At 45.5% G+C, this 15,610-nt stretch overlaps 1 protein-coding gene across 1 annotated transcript in view; it reads right to left on the bottom strand.

Annotated features, from left to right (window-relative positions):
* Positions 1-11,731: 11,731 nt before the first annotated feature.
* The window catches only part of Phka2 (phosphorylase kinase regulatory subunit alpha 2), a 73,167-nt gene continuing 69,288 nt past the window's right edge, over positions 11,732-15,610 (bottom strand). Inside the window, exon 34 of the mRNA XM_077793891.1 lies at positions 11,732-15,426. Coding sequence (XP_077650017.1) covers positions 15,256-15,426 — 171 coding nt within the window. The 3' untranslated portion in view covers positions 11,732-15,255. The remainder of the gene's footprint in view (positions 15,427-15,610) is intronic.

The following is a 15,610-nucleotide window of genomic DNA, read 5'->3' as shown; positions in this document are numbered from 1 at the left end:
GCCTTTATCCCAGTGTCTGGCATTATGTGTAAGCCCCACCATTGAGCTGTTTGCTTGAGTAACTGAACTAAGGGAGAGGGCAGCTTGTGACTCTAGGCTTCAGGGTTGCCAGATAAAATATAGGATGCCCCATTAAATTTGCCTTGCACATAAATGACTGATGAGTTTTTGGTCCCAAATATTGTGTGGGACATACTAAAAATGTATTTATTGTTTACCTGAAATCCAAATTTAATTAGTCATCAAGTATTTCTGTTTGTTAATTTGGGCAACCCTACTGGACTTTGAAGTCATATAACATGGCTTCAGATACACCCTCTGCCACCAAGGGGCTGTGAACTTCTGGACAAATGACTTGAGCATTCAGAGCTTATGTTCCTTATCCTACAAAATGATCCTAACTGTGGCAATGTCCAGGACCATAGCAAAGATTAAAGAGAACATATGTGAAGCACATTGCATAGGAAGCAGTAGCACATTATAGTGGACTCTGTTGATGTCCTGAGCAGATCCCCTGCATTGGCTGTGCAACCATCCCCTGGCTTCCAGGAATGCTGGGTACCAACAGCTCATCGTGACACCCTTCTCTGATTGTATTAGTCTGTTTTATGTTGCTATAACAAAATACCTGAAGCTGGGTACTTATTTTTTTTTAAAGTTTATTTAGCTTACAGTTATGGAGGCTGAAAGTCCAAGATTTGGTGGCCCCATTTGTTCAGCCAGTAAGCAGTAGAATGTAACAACTATTTACATAGCATTTATATTGTATTAGTTGTTATACATAATCTTGAGATGATTTAAAGTATACAGGAGGATGTGTGAAGATTATATGCAAGTACGTTTTCATTTTATATAAGAGACTTGAGCTGCTGCAGATTTTGGTATCCAAGGGAGTCCTGGAACCAATCCCCTGTGGATACTAAGGGATGCCTGTACTTAGGACACTTCTACTCATTTCTGTTAACTCTAGTCAGCTGCCTCCTGGGCCCCAGCCTCCTTGAATGCCCCAGACCCTCTGTGTGCAACATTTAGCTTCAATATTGGGATTTTTTTTTTTTTTGGTGGGGGATACTAGGCATTGAACCCAGGGGCACACTACCACTGAACTATATTTTTTAAGAGGGTATTGCTAAGTTGCTTAGGGCCTTACTAAGCTGATGAGTCTGGCCTTGAACTTGTGATCCTCCTGCCTTGGGCACCTGAGTCACTAGGATTACACATAAATGTTACTGTGCCCAGAACTATTGGGATGTGTTTGTTGGACCTGCCGTTGCTGCTAGGTCCCATAGCATGCCTGCTCCCAGGCCAAGTACTGATGCAGAGAGGCCTAAACAAGGCACAGGGAGCTTTAGAAAGCTTCAGAGAGGCCAAGACGGTGACAAAGGAGGGTAAGTGCTCATGGCAGACTCTATGTTGCCCAACCAGTTGCCAGCCCTCTTCTTCCTTCTAAAGCAAGACCCCAACTTTTTCTCAGGTATTTGGCAGTTGATGTCTCAGAAGGTGGCTCTTTCCCTCAGGCCCATGATAGAACCACAGTAGTTCTAAATCTTTCTTGTTAATCCTTACTTCTTTGGCAGGAGGTTAATCTAAAACAGGCTTGTGACTTAGTCTTGGACAATTAGAGTTAAAGGGAGGTTTGGCAAGGGGCTTCTACCTGGAATGGGTTAGGGGGAGGAGAGATGAGATATTTCGGGGAGAAGGTAGAAAAGCTCAGGAGGAAAACCCTGATCCTCTCTCCCTTATTGGGATGTTGTTTTTCAAAGATGAGATGCTTGGTACTGTGCAGTGATCTTGCAACCATGAGAGGAGAAAGTACCACACTCTGAAGATGACCAAGAAAAAAATGGGAAGGACATGAGTCTTTCATGACCTTGTTGTGTCCCTGAGTTAACCTTGCAACCTCCCAGCTCCAGATTTCTTACATGAGATGATAAATGTCTTTAGTGTTTGAGCCGCTGACAGTTGGGTACCTTTTGGTTGACTAAAAGTATCCTGAGAGATTACTGATGAATGTGTCCACTTATATGATCCTGTCTTCTACAGTTTTGGGAGCAGACTAGTCTTCAGAATATTCACCCCAAGCAGTGCCAGCTGCTATTAGGCAGAAGGATTAGGGTGGGATGAAGGTGGGCCTTTTACCCTCCCTCCCACCTCTTTTCTGTTATTGCCCCATTATACTGTCTAGCTCACAGGCTGAAAATTCCACAGCTCAGAGCTTTCACTGAGACCAACATATGACTTATGGAATGCAAACATTCCTGGAAGGACTCAGAGTGCTCAGTGGCCCTCTGGCTTCTTTTCTCTATGCTCCAGCAATATGAGTATCTCAGAAGCAGCATGCTGGCTGGTGCAAAGGCAGAAGGGAAGAGAAGGCATTCAGGGGCTATTTCTAAGAGGAGTTCTTTGAATATTTGCTAGGATACAGGAGCTTCACCCCCACTATTTTTTAAATTAAACATTTATTTAGCATTTACTATGTGCCAAGTGGTATCCAAGCACTATAAAAATATTAATGTGCTTGAGTCTTACAACTATATGAAGCACAGGTGTTATCACTAGACCTAGTTACAGCGGAGTCGGGAGGCAGCACCACCTGGGATTTGGCTGGAGACATTGCTCTGAACAATGACTGGTGTCAGGCTATTCTCCAGGTCTCAGGCTGTGGTGTAGGAAAAATGGTTCAGGCAAAGCAGCACTACCCAGCACCATGCCCTCTATGGCTGCCATACTTCTCCCAGGGGACGGCAGGAGGCTCCATATCACTTTGCAATACCAGGCCCTTGGGCAGCAAGTGCCAAGAGGAAGAAGGAATGCAGAGGTTAAACATGAAGACAGGGATTTTAAACTGTTTGTTTCTCCTCCCCAAAGTGTTACCCCCAGCCTCTGTCTGCATCAGAGAGCCCTGCTTAGGGCAAAGCAAAGGGTGACCCTGACCTCTCTAGTCATTATCAGCAGATGTTTGAATTGGTCTCATCCCAGGTGAGCCAGCTTGAGTCCTCAGAGGCAGACCTCTCACACTCTCTCTCTGTCCCTTTTTATTGATTCCCATTAATGAATATGCAATGGTCCTCCAAAGTCTTCCATGATGAGTCTGGAAATCCCTGTTTGAATAAGGAAAGAGCCTCAGTGAGTGACTTGCCTTCTGCAGCCACACAGCTCAAAAGTTGCCCATATGAATCCAAAGCCTACTTCCAAAGCACCTCAGGCTGCCTTTCATGGGTACTCAGGTGCCTACAGATATAGGTGGGTGCCACAATGGGGTGTAGGGGGAGTGACAGCAGCCACTGCCTACTGAGTCTAGGCCAGGAGTTCATATAAATTCTTACAACCCTGTGTCATATATATCATTGTTATTGTAGGCATTAATTATCTTATTGATCTTGAGCCACCAAATGAAGGCAGTTTTTGTAATCACCATGCCATTTCAGAGGAGGAAACTGAGGTACCAAGAGACCACGCCTAACCAAAGGGCCCACAGCTGTAAGTGGCAGTGTGGGGTCAAGAAGTCAAGCTAATCTGACCACAGAGTGCCTGCCTGGTGGAGACAGGGCCTGAGGGCCCAGGCGGTAATCAAAGCCACAGGCCAGGCCTTAAGCCAAATGCTGTTTTGGTTACAATTGTGCTGAAGGCTGACTATCTCTGCTCATGGTCTCTAGAGTGGCTGCATCCACTTTAAAAGACACCCTAGTTAAGAGCTCTGCAATTTTCAAAGCACTAGTACTTTTCTTCTGACCTTGCAGTGGGTCCTTTGAGACAGGCCTAGTGGGCTCTCCCTCTTCAACTTAACAACTAAAGAAATGGACTCTGAGGAATGGGGAACTCTTTGGGTTGGAGCCAGGCCTTGGCTCTTCCCTCTCTGGGTGTATGGGAGCGTGGCAAAGGCCTCCTTGCTGGGCATGTTGGGATCTTGAGTTGGGGGCACTGTACGGTGCATCTCTGGGCTGCCTATTTGCAAACATTATTTGCATCATCCTAGGTGGAATTGAGTTTTTTACTGCCACATACTAAGCTGAGAAGTCCTTTCTCTTCACTATTTCCCTTCGCCTATGTCCAATCCTTATGTAAACTAAGACAATGGTTTCTCTTCTGAAGTGCCTTTGTAAAGTAAATGCAAAGAAATTTGCTTGCATCTAGGTAAACATGGAGTTGGGAAACTGGCTTTTGGACTTTTGTCCTCATTTGCCACTAAGGAATGTGTGACATTCACAAGCCCTCAGGAGCCTTGATTTTCCCATCTGTAAAGTTCTGGTGCTGTAGTGGTCCTCTACATAGATGTGTGATGATGGTGGTTTGCCACTCCCAACACCCGAGCCATGTGTACAGTTCAACTCTGCCTTCCTTTCTTCTCTGACATACCTGAGAGTCCCAGAAGACTGAGTCACTTATTCTAGGGCCTCTTTGGAGCCAATCCTTTTGGCTTCAACTGTTCCCATTCATCTTTCCATTCACTCCACCCCTCAAGGTATACACCCCTGGCCAGTCTCCTGGAATGTTCCCAGATGACCACCTTCCAGCAGGGAGCACCTCTCCGCTCCTGTGGATAACTCATTACATTTCTTTCTTGCTTTCTTTTTTATAGCACATATTAATTATACAGAAAAATGGATTTCAATGTGACTTGTTTGTGCATGCATATAACATACTTTGATGACACCCACCCCCTTACTTCCTTGCTCACTTTCCCCCTCTCCTGATCCCCTCCTTTTTTAGCCATCTCCCTTCTACTTTCATGTTGTCTGTCCCCACCATTCCACATTTGAGAGAAAACATGCAATATTTATCTGAGTCGGCTTATTTCACTTAACATGATGATATCCAGTTCCACCCATTTTTCTGCAAATGACATGATTTCATTTTTCTTCATGGCTGAATAATACTCCATGTTGTGTGTGTGTGTGTGTGTGTGTGTGTGTGTGTGTGTATGTATTGCATCTTCTTTATCCATTCATCTGTCAACAGACATTTAGGTTAATTACATAGGTTGGTTATTGTGAATTGTACCATGATAAAAATGGGTATGCAGGCATCTCTATAATATGTTGACTTTAATTCCTTTGGATAGGTACCGAGGAGTGGTATAGCTGGATTATATGGTAGTTCTATTTTTAGCTTTCTGAGGAAACTCCATCCTGATTTCCATAGTGGCTATACTAATTTACATCTCTACCAGTAGTGTATAAGTGTTCCTTTTTCACTGCATCTTCACCAACATTTATTGTTCTTTGTATTCTTCTTTTTTTTTTTTATACCAGGGATTGAACCCAGGGGCACTTGACCACTGAGCCACATCCTCAGCCCTTTTAATATTTTATTTAGAGTCAGGGTCTCACTAAGTTGCTTAGAGCCTTGCTAAGTTGTTGAGGCTGACTTTGAACTCGCTATTCTCCTGCCTCAGCTTCCCAAATGCTGGGATTACAGGCCTGTGCCACCGTGCCGGGCTTGTTTCTTGTATTCTTGATGATAGCCATTCTGACTACAGTGAGATGGAATCTCAATGTAGTTTTGATTTGCATTTACCTGATGACTAAAAGTATTAGACTTATTTCATATAATTATTGGCCATAATAATTCTTTTGAGAAGTATCTGTTCAGTTAATATGCCCATTTATTAATTGTGTTATTTGTTTTGTGGTGTTAAGCTTTTTTGAGTTCTTTATATATTCTGGATATTAATCCTCTGTGGAAAGAGTAATGGCAAAGATTTTCTTCCATGCTGTTTGTTCACTCTGTTGTTTCCTTTGCTGTACAGAAGTTTTTTAATTTGATGCAATTCCATTTGTCAATTCTTACAATTATTTCCTGAGCTATCAGAGCAATTCAGGAAGTTATTGCCTATGCTAATATCTTGAAGTGTTTTTCCTGTGTTTTCTTCTAGCAGTCTCAAAGTTTCAGGTCTTCTACTTAGATCTTTGATCTATTTTGAATTGTTTTTTGTCCAGAGTGTGAGAGAGAGAGATCTAGTTTCAATCCTCTACATATGGGTATCCAGTTTTCTTAGCACTATTTATTAAATAGGCTATCTTTTCTCCAATGTATATTTTTGGCACTTTTGTCAAGAATCAAATGTCTCTAGCTGTGTAGGTTTATTTATGTGTCTTCTATTTTATTCCATTTGGTCTCCATGTCTCTTTTTATGCCAGTACCATGCTGTTTTTGTTACTATAACTCTATATTATATTTTGAAATTGGGTATTCTGAGAACTCCAGCTTTGTTCTTTTTCCTGTGGATTGCTTTGGCTGTTCAGGGTATTTTGTGCCCTCATATGAATTTTTGGGTTGTGAAAAATGTTATTGGTATTTTGGTGGGGATCACATTGAATCTGCAGGTCTCTTTTGATAATGTAGCCATTTTAACAATATTTATTCTGCCTGTCCATGAATGTGGGAGGTCTTTTCCCTTTCTAATGTCTTCTTCAATTTCTTTCTTCAGTGTTCTGTAATGTTTTTTCTTTTGTAGTGGTCTTTTACCTCTTTGGTTAGGTTTACTTCTAGATGTTTTATTTTTTGAAGTTATTGTGAATGGAATTGTTTTCCTAATTTGTGTTTTAATAACGGGTTCATTGGTTCATTCTTGGTATATAGAAAAGCTGTTGATTTTTGTGCATTGATTTTTTTATCCTGCTTCTTTGCTGAATTTGTTTATCATATCTAGAAGTCTTTTGATGGAGTCTTTTGGGTCTTCTAAGTATAGGATCATATCATCTGCAAATAGGGATAAATTGACTTCTTCCTTTCTTATGTGTATTTCTTTTATTTGTTTCTCTTACCTAATTGCTCTGGCTAAAGTTTCAAGTACCATATTCAATAGAAGTGATAAGAGTGGACACCCTTGCTTTGTTCCTGATTTTAGAGGAAATGCTTTCCGTGTTTCCCCATGCAGCATAATGTTGGCTTTGGGTTTGTCATGTATAGCTCTTACAATGTTAATTTCCTTCTCTGCCTGGTTTCTTCAGAGCTTTTATCATGAAGGGATGTTGAATTTGGTCTAAGGCTTTTTCTGCATTTATTGAGATGGTAATGCTTTTTTTTTTTTTTGATTGTGCTTTTTTTTTTTCAGTTTAAAAAAAGAAATGTGTCAAATTTAAAACTCAGCCCAGCACATCTATTTAAAGAGCAGAGAAAGCAGACTGAGTTACTTGCAGAATGCATAGCCTTTAGAATCTTCAAAGGCCTCCGCCCCAGAACCTATAACTTGTGTTTTCTAAGGCCCCAACTTGAAGGGCAGGTAGATGCTTAGGATGTCAAGGAAGAGGTCTGATGTTTATTGGGTTTATGATAGGAAAACATCTGAAAGGGCAGATGAGAGCAGGGAGAAACCAAGGGAGCCCTAGGGACAGATTCCCAGCCACTGACTCCTTTGTTACCTTTACTGCATAGTAATTGCAACCCCATTCCTTAGTGAAGGGATGCTGTCACAGCCAGGTGTAGGTATGTGGCCATGTATTTGCATATGTATGTTAGTATGTATGTGCATATACTTATGGGTATGTTTGCTTTTAAAGGTTCTAAGGAGCACATGGGTTTTTCAGCCTGAGATAGGGAGGAGGTTAAAGGAGGGAATGGGAATGATTCCTCTCCTGCTTTTCTTCTGTCATTTTGCCACTGCCATTTTCCTGCTACCAGATTCTTCCTCTAAATAGCAGCAAAGCAGGGACTGCTTCTGGATATTTTGGGCTTCTTACATTAGATGGAAGAAAGTTAAATCGCCTCAGGCACTTGTCTCTTTCCTCTTTCACCTCTCATAGATACATTCCCTCCAAAATGAGCCCTTTCTCCCCTCTTCCTCTAGCTACTGCCCCATTGCCCTATTTCCCTTTAAAGTCAGTCTTACTGGGTAGGGTTGGCAATTGTTAAATCATTCCTCTGCTCAAAACCTTCCAGTGACTTGGGGCAAAAGCCTAAGTGTGTATTTCTCCCTTGATGGTTCCACTCCCACCCTGGCATCCTTGGGGCTCCATGGACATGTTAGGTGGCCTCCTTTCTCAGGCCTCTGCGCTGGTTGTTCGCTCTGCTTACTGTTCTTCCCCCAGGTATTGCATGGCTCAGGCCCTCACTTCCTTCAGGTCTCTGACCAAATTTTGCCTCATTAGAGGTCCTCTCCAGTCATCTCATACAACAGCCTGTCCCTGCCCGGAGGACTCCATGTCCTTTTCTGCACTTTTTTCTTGTCTGTGGCTCTCATCACTGCCTGACATGTTATATATCTAATGCTCATTCCTCATTGTCTAGGGGGTAGGGGTGGAGGAGGAGTTAGGGAGTGGTTTCTCAGGGAGACACAGAGATGGCCTTGGCCTTGGCCTGCCCACCTGTCTTGTCCCATTGTGTCATCAGGTTTTCATTATCTTGACCAAAATACCTGACAAAAAAACTTAGGGGAGGAAAGATTGATTTTGGCTCATAGTCTCAGGTGTTTCTCAGGGCCAGCTCACTCCATTGCTTTGGGCCTGAGAGGAAGCAGAACATCATGACAGAAGGGTGTGGTGGAGGAAAGCTGCTCAGCTCTTGGCAGCTGGTAGGGACAGGGAGTGGGGAATTACAGGCTAGGGACAAGATACAGTCCCCAAGGGTATAGCCCCAGTGACCTACTTCCTATAGTTTCCACATCCCCCCAAGTAGTACATTCAAATTATTAATCCATCTAAGGGATTAATCCACTGATGACATTGGAGTCCTCATGAACCCATCACTTCCTGAAAGCCCTGCCTCTGAACATTGCTGCACCAGGGACCAAGTTGTCAACACATGAGGTCTATGGGGACATTCCAGATCCAAACCACAACAGCTACGCAGCACATGGTTGGTGGTTGTACTCCAACACTGATGGATTATGCTATTGAGAAACTCCTGCCTCATGGCTCCCAACCTTCTGCAGGTGAGTGTTTACTAATCTTGGACCAGGGGAGGGTGTGGAAGAGTCAGCAAGCTCTCAAGCAAACTAGCAGCACCAGCAGGTCCCTCTTCCCCCTTGTATCACTGAGCAAACAGAGCCACCGCAGTGGGGGTGGTGAGTGGCAGAGGATGCAGCCTCTGCTATAGTCCCCCACCCCTACTGCCACTGCCTGACTCCAGGAACCCCCCCATGTCTCCTTGGCTAAGAGCTGGCTATGCCCAGGTGGCCTTGCCGGCTTCTGTTGCTTCTAATGCTCAAAGGCCCTTTGCTGGCCCCATACTCTCCTGGTCCAGCATCATTTACACTGCCAAGCCTGCACTCATCCAGGGCTCAGAGGGAACCCTTCCCCTCTCTGGACTCTCACACTGGCAACTTGCTTATTTATGGCATCTTCCCTTCCTAGGCATAGAGCCTCTGTCCTGCAGCCTGCCCAGCCTGGCGCCAGCCACATCTCTGTGCGCTGACAGCACTAAGCTGATGGCTAGTATGTTGGGTTCAGGATGGAAGCACAAATCAGGTGGGGTGGGGGGTCAGCCATCAGCCTAGCATGAGGGAGCTCCCTGCTTTAGGGGATGTGAAACCAAGAGCTTTCAGGTGAAATTCAAGCCACAAGGGCAGCTGAGTCTGATCCTTCCACGTCACAAAGGTCCGCTTAGCGCAGCTGCTTCACCTCCCTGTCACAAAGGTCCGCTTAGCGCAGCTGCTTCACCTCCCCGTGCAAAGGGCTGCCTCGCCCATGTGTGTGGCCCTCTCCATCCCTCCCTCAGCCTGCTGGGCACCAGCATTCCAGAACTCTTGTGGTTAATGAGGGAAAGAGAAGGGAAGGAGGGAGCTCTTGCCTGCCTCTCCAGAGGGGAGGGAAAGTGAGGGGGAGGTGGAAGGGCTGCCTTGCCTAGATGGCTGTGCCTCCCTCAAGCTGAGAGCACCGGGGTGCTTACAAGAATGCAGGGAGTGAGCCCTGGTGACAGCTGGGGGAAATTATTCACACTGTCAGGAGCACGGCTTATACCATGAATTGGTTCCAATTCTTTATTTTTAAATCCCCCAGCTGGCTAAAGACTTAGAAGGAAAGATGTGCCAATCATTTGCATCTTATCCCAGATGGGCTGTCACTAAGGGTCCAGGGAAGTCTAATGGGGCTGCGCTGGTGGTCAGGAAAAATGCAAGGACCCTTGGCAGTTACCTGGGGCTTGCTGAGTTGCATCCTGACAGCTCCTGGGAAGCTGAGGGCTGGAAGGCGGTGTGTCTGGCTCTCCTCCACAGCAGTGGGGATCTGACCACTGGCTCAATGGCTACACTTCTACCTGGTGAAAGAACATACAACTGCCATGCCTTGAGTCTGGGGGTGGCACTGGGATGACTTCCTTGGTTTGGGAGAGGGGTCTCTGCCTTTCACTCCCGCTGCACAGCCTTCTCCAGAAGGCAAACATGCCTTTATGGCCAGTTCTCCAGGGCGGACACCTGGAGGGGCACAGGTCCTTCTTTTGTGGACAAAGGAACAAAACCCAAGATTCCTTGCTGGAGGGGACTCTTAATTTTAGATAGATGTTTAGCATTTGAACCCCCTTCCTGTATCTGGGGTATCTCCATGTTGTGAAACTGAGTCCCCGCCCCCTCCACTATAGAAGGCAGAACTTTCGGATAATGGCTTTTCTAACCTCCTGCTCAGCTAACAGCATCCCCTTAGCTGATGCAGCACACTGCCTGAGACCTTGCACAGCAGCTAGTGGCTGTTTGCAATGCATTCTGATGACAGGAGGCTGCCCCTATATTCAGTTTCCAAAAGAGCAGAAGAGATGGCAGTGTCCAGCATCTTGGGTATCTGGGGTTTAAGCCTCAGTGTGTGAGGCTGGGAGTAGTAGGAAGTGATAGAGGGTCCTGGTCCTGGCTGGGGAGCTTTAAATCTGGTGACATGTGACTTATCCAATCTTTAAGAAACATATTTCCTTAACCCAGCCAGAGTTGGTTTGTTATTTGCAAGTAAGAATTCAGACCCAATGACAAAGACTGAGAGATTACAGCCAGTTACTGGGATTTCTCCTTGGCACATCCCTCCTGGGTTTGTGTCTGAAAAGTCTCTCAAAAAGGCAAGTGCAAAAGCACAACTATTCCTCATGCCCGATGTGCAGGTACAGCTAGAGGTGGAAGGCTCTGGTGGCTACCAGCTGAGAAATGGGCCCAAACTGCATAGGATTTATGATTGAGAGGTGAATGTGTCAGTGGACTGGGGTGAGGAATGCTTATCTCAGCAGCCTAGTGAATGTCCTTTTTCGGAGGCCTTCAAAAATGAACAGGGTATTTTTTTTCCCATCTGCCACCTTGCCAGTCCACACTTCTCCATGCCTAGGTATGTAGCATATGCTTTCGGGATTCATTCATTTTTTTTTCAGAATAGTTTACATATTGCACTAAGGCAGGGGGACAAATCACATGACTTCAGAATTCATTGGTTCCAATTATTACAGCCCTTCTAAGAGGCATTTTTGCCAAAATTGCACATTTAAAAACACACACACACACACACACCCCACATACAGAATGTTCCTCTTTTTCAAGCCATTGAACACACATTAGATTGGAGAATAGTCTTTCTCACAGTTTCTGGTCCTCTCATTCTTCAGAGAATTCTCTTGGTAACTCAAAGGCCATGGATTTTTTCCTAAGTAGCTTAAAAAAACATTTATTTATTTTTAGTTGTAGATGGACACAATACCTTTATTTTATTTATTTTTATTTTATATAGTGCCAGGTATGGAACCCAGTGCCTCACGCATGCTAGGCAAGCGCTCTACTACTGAGCCACAACCCCAGCCCCTCCTAAGTGGCTTTTTGAGGAGGAAATGGGGGACTGGGCTCTAAGAGAATGACAGGGCTGCTGTCTTTTCACTTCACAGGCAGATCTTTCCATGGCCAAGTCTGGGAGAACAGAAGGCATTCTGGGAACACGATGCTCTCACATCCTGCAAAATGTAGAGTTGTACAGAGCAGATGGCAGGGACTTCAAAAGCATAAGAGTCACCTTGAAAGATAATGGTGTAAAGGGAAGGATAGATGGGAGACTTTTGTACCCTTTGACAAGGAAGCAGAAAAGACAAAAGCTATTTGCTAGACTTATGTGTGAGTCAACAGAACTGAAATGATTCTGCTGTAATTTACTTCAAGAGAGGCCAAGCCTCCTGTCATCTTGTCCAGAAATAAATGGCATCAATCAACTGACAAACTGTTTCTCTTGCCTCCTGATTTTTTTTTTTTTTAACACAGGGAAGCATTTGCATCCTCTTTATCCAGGCAGCTGAGGCCTAACAATTCTCCTTCCTGTCACCATGCCTTAGAAGAGAGTCAGATCCTTTGACCTGAGAGATTTCCACCCCATGAGACACTGGGCATGACAAACAGAGCTTCCTATCCTCAGTTGGCCAGCCTAGGGTTGCCAATAGAGCATATCTGGTCACTCCAACAGCCAAAGACAGGTGAGTTCAGCATGCTTAGTCCTGTGTCAGTTCGTAGGCCTCTTGACTTTTTTGCAGACGGGCAAAGTGAGGTGCAACGTTAACTTACTTGTCCAAGATCACAGAATCAGTGCAGGGATACTGAACTCATCTCAGATGAGAGCACCCAGTGGGGCAGCCAGTGGCTTTTCAACTTATGTTAGTTCTTTACTTCACAAGCTTGTCCTTTGAAACAGAACACTATAACCCAACAGCCTCAGTAAAGGTCAAAGTTGTCAGGTCAGCACTGAGGGGAGAGATAGGAAAAGCCCCCCTCCACAGTCTCAGGGTAGGGGAGGAGCCAGTGCAGACCTAAGGCTCTGGGGCTTCTCTGCAGTGGGGAAACCAAGTCCCCCCAGGCAAGGTTGGTGTCAGCTGCAGGACTTGTACCATATCATCGCCCATCCCCCATCCCCCTCAAACATCTGCTCTGCCTTGGTGTAGCCTCAGCCGCTCACTAAAGGGATCAAGCCTCAGAAGCCTATTCTCCTTCTTTGAAGCTGACAGCTTGATGCCTGTGGAAATGCAGCCCTATTTCAGGGCTTCATTTAAAGAGGTTTCAAAGAGTGACTCGAAGGATTGGTTAAGTCACTTATTATGGCTCCCCTCCAGGCCCACAGCTCGCTGGGGCCCAAACATAGCAGCTGTGGCTTTGCAGGTCATTGGCAGGCAGGTGATTATTCTGAATTGGCACCTGGCTAGTCTGGCGTATTCTAGCTCTTCCTAGAGCTTCTTCCAAGCAGCAACAGGCACTTTCGTGCCTCGTACCTTTCTTTCTTTTTTTTGTGGTGCTGGGGATTGAACCCAGGGCCTTGTGCACGCGAGGGAAGCACTCTACCAACTGAGCTCTATCTGCAGCCCATCCTACTTTTCTTATAGCATGTGTTTGAAAATGATCCACCAAGGAGTCAGGCAATTACATTACCCTCTGACTCATGCTGATGTTGGGCATGTCTTAAAGACCCCTCCCCCCCAAAAAAAGTCTTTGAAAAATATAGGAAACCAGGGAGGTTGTGTCCTGTGGATTTCAGGCAAATGGCAGCGAACAGGCTGGTTAGGGCTTTTTTCTTTCCAGTCCTGTTGCCACCTTGGCACCCTCATCCTTCTCCAAAGGGAGAGTGAATGGGAAGGTGTAGGGGTTGTGCAGGAGCCTGGGGGAGAGGGCGTCGAGCCAGGCCTATGTATGGGCTGCTGCAGGCCAGCTGCCCACATAGTCTCTGGGATCTGTGCCTGTGCAAGGAATGTGTAAATCCGTTGTGGCAGGAACTGACAGACTCTGGGGCTTGTTCTTTATGTAACTACTCTTACCTCAGCAGGGAGAGTATTGTGATTTGGAAGAAATGGAACCAAAGGCAGTAAAGTCCCTGGTGAGTGGCATCTGCACACCACCAAGCCCTGATGAGCACAGGGAGGCTGCTCTTGTCACCATGGCCTCTCCCAGGAGCAACTAAAACACCTGGTTTGGCCTAAAGAAAGACTCTGCCAGAGGGCAGTCATGTACCTTTCCTCTGCTTTAAGAATAACTATCAGTACTGCATCTTGACTCTGAGGGGTGCTAGGCAGAGCTGTGGCCCCTTAAAGCAGGTGCAGCATCATCCTCTCTTCTCCCCCTTCACAGACACTTCAAGGAATGAGAGACAGATCCAGTAGTCTCATTTCCATTTCAGAGGAAGCATCACCATGAATCTAACCCATCACTGTCACCCAAACAGAGGACACCCCTTGGCCACCAGATGACCTGTCTTTCAAGGTGTATTATTTATGGAAATTGTTCTCTCTAATGTTTATTCCCCCCAGGGGAAGACACTGCCTGGAGAGAAACTCCATTCACAAGGACACCTGGCAAAAGATTTGCTAGACCCTGTCACAACCCATCTTTCTCTACAACCATCATCTCCAACCATACCCAAGAGTGAGGATGCAAATGCTTTTATGAAAAGAGTTCAAATTCCCAGCCTGGCTCTATTTTTAAGAGGGAAGCAATGTTTCTGTGGGAACACACCATTAATTTCCATGGCATCTAGTGACTCATTCATCACGTGATGGTTCCTCTTGAGCCTGGGAGGGGAGAGACAGGGGACTCCCTACCTGCTCTGGCTCCAAAACAGCAATTTGTTTGGCTATTATAAAAAACTCAGTCTCACCTTTTTTTTCCCCCTAGATTCTGGAAGATGTGGGAGTTTTCATAAGGTAGGAGACACCCCAAATTCATGGGCAGCCAGGATAAAATTCTTGATGATGTGAGCCAAAATTAACTGGGAGCAATTGTATAAATCTTGGCAACAGAATTGTTACATGAAGTCAGCCATGCTAACAGAGCAGCTAAGAAGAAAGCAGGGTACAAGATAGTGAGAATTCTACAGAAAGAGAATTGTTCTATTTGGTAAACATTTTGGACCCCAGACAGACTGCATCCTGTTAAGATGTTCCCCTGTCAAGGTCTGCTTGTCTAGCTATTGCTGCTGGAAGGATCTTTCTGTCTTTAAGATGTGTCACTAGCTCATCGAACCTATTTCTGTAACTCTCTGAGAGCCAATTTAAGCTGGTTTCTCTGTTCGCTCTGCACTCAAAAGAGACCAATTTCTAATTCCTTCTTAGAGTCCATGAGACCAGATGCTGTGACAAATGTTCCAGCAAAATGAACCTAGAAAATGATCCCAGGGTGCTCCTTGGGGGAGCACAGGATTCATCAGTTCTATCTGTGGTTTAAACATACATTGGTTTCAGGTCGAGTGCTGCCATCTCCTCCCAGTGAATGTTTCTGATGGGACATGCTTTTGTGACAGCATAGGGGATCTTGGGGGACAGAAGAAAATTCCCAGTGAGGCTAGGAGGCAAGTGACAGATTCAGAGGTGATCATGTTTATAGTTGTAGTCTTACTGCATCTGGCAGCCTGAACTGGGCAGCAGTTCCTGCAAGTGAGAAGCCACTGCTTTTGTTAGATAGGTCATTGTCCCATAAGCCCCACTGGGAGCGCTGTCATAAAAGAAGTGGCAAATTCCTGTGGCTTGGTCTTTCTCCAGGGTATCAGTGGCTCCAATTGATACCTGCAGCAGGAACAGGCAAAGGGAACGTGAGCAGAGTCCACCTCCTCCCCCACCCCACAAGATTCTTCTGCATATTGGAGGCGGCCAGTGTGGGTGAGGGGTGGTTGCTAGAGGTCCAAGTCCAGGCTTCACTAAAGAAAGCCAGTGCCTCCCAGCAGGTAGGGCCTTCTGCCTCTGCTCTGGG

This window comes from Urocitellus parryii, chromosome X (genome assembly GCF_045843805.1).
Source record: "Urocitellus parryii isolate mUroPar1 chromosome X, mUroPar1.hap1, whole genome shotgun sequence".
Lineage (NCBI taxonomy): Eukaryota > Metazoa > Chordata > Mammalia > Rodentia > Sciuridae > Urocitellus > Urocitellus parryii.
This window is presented reverse-complemented; position numbering and strand designations above follow the sequence as displayed.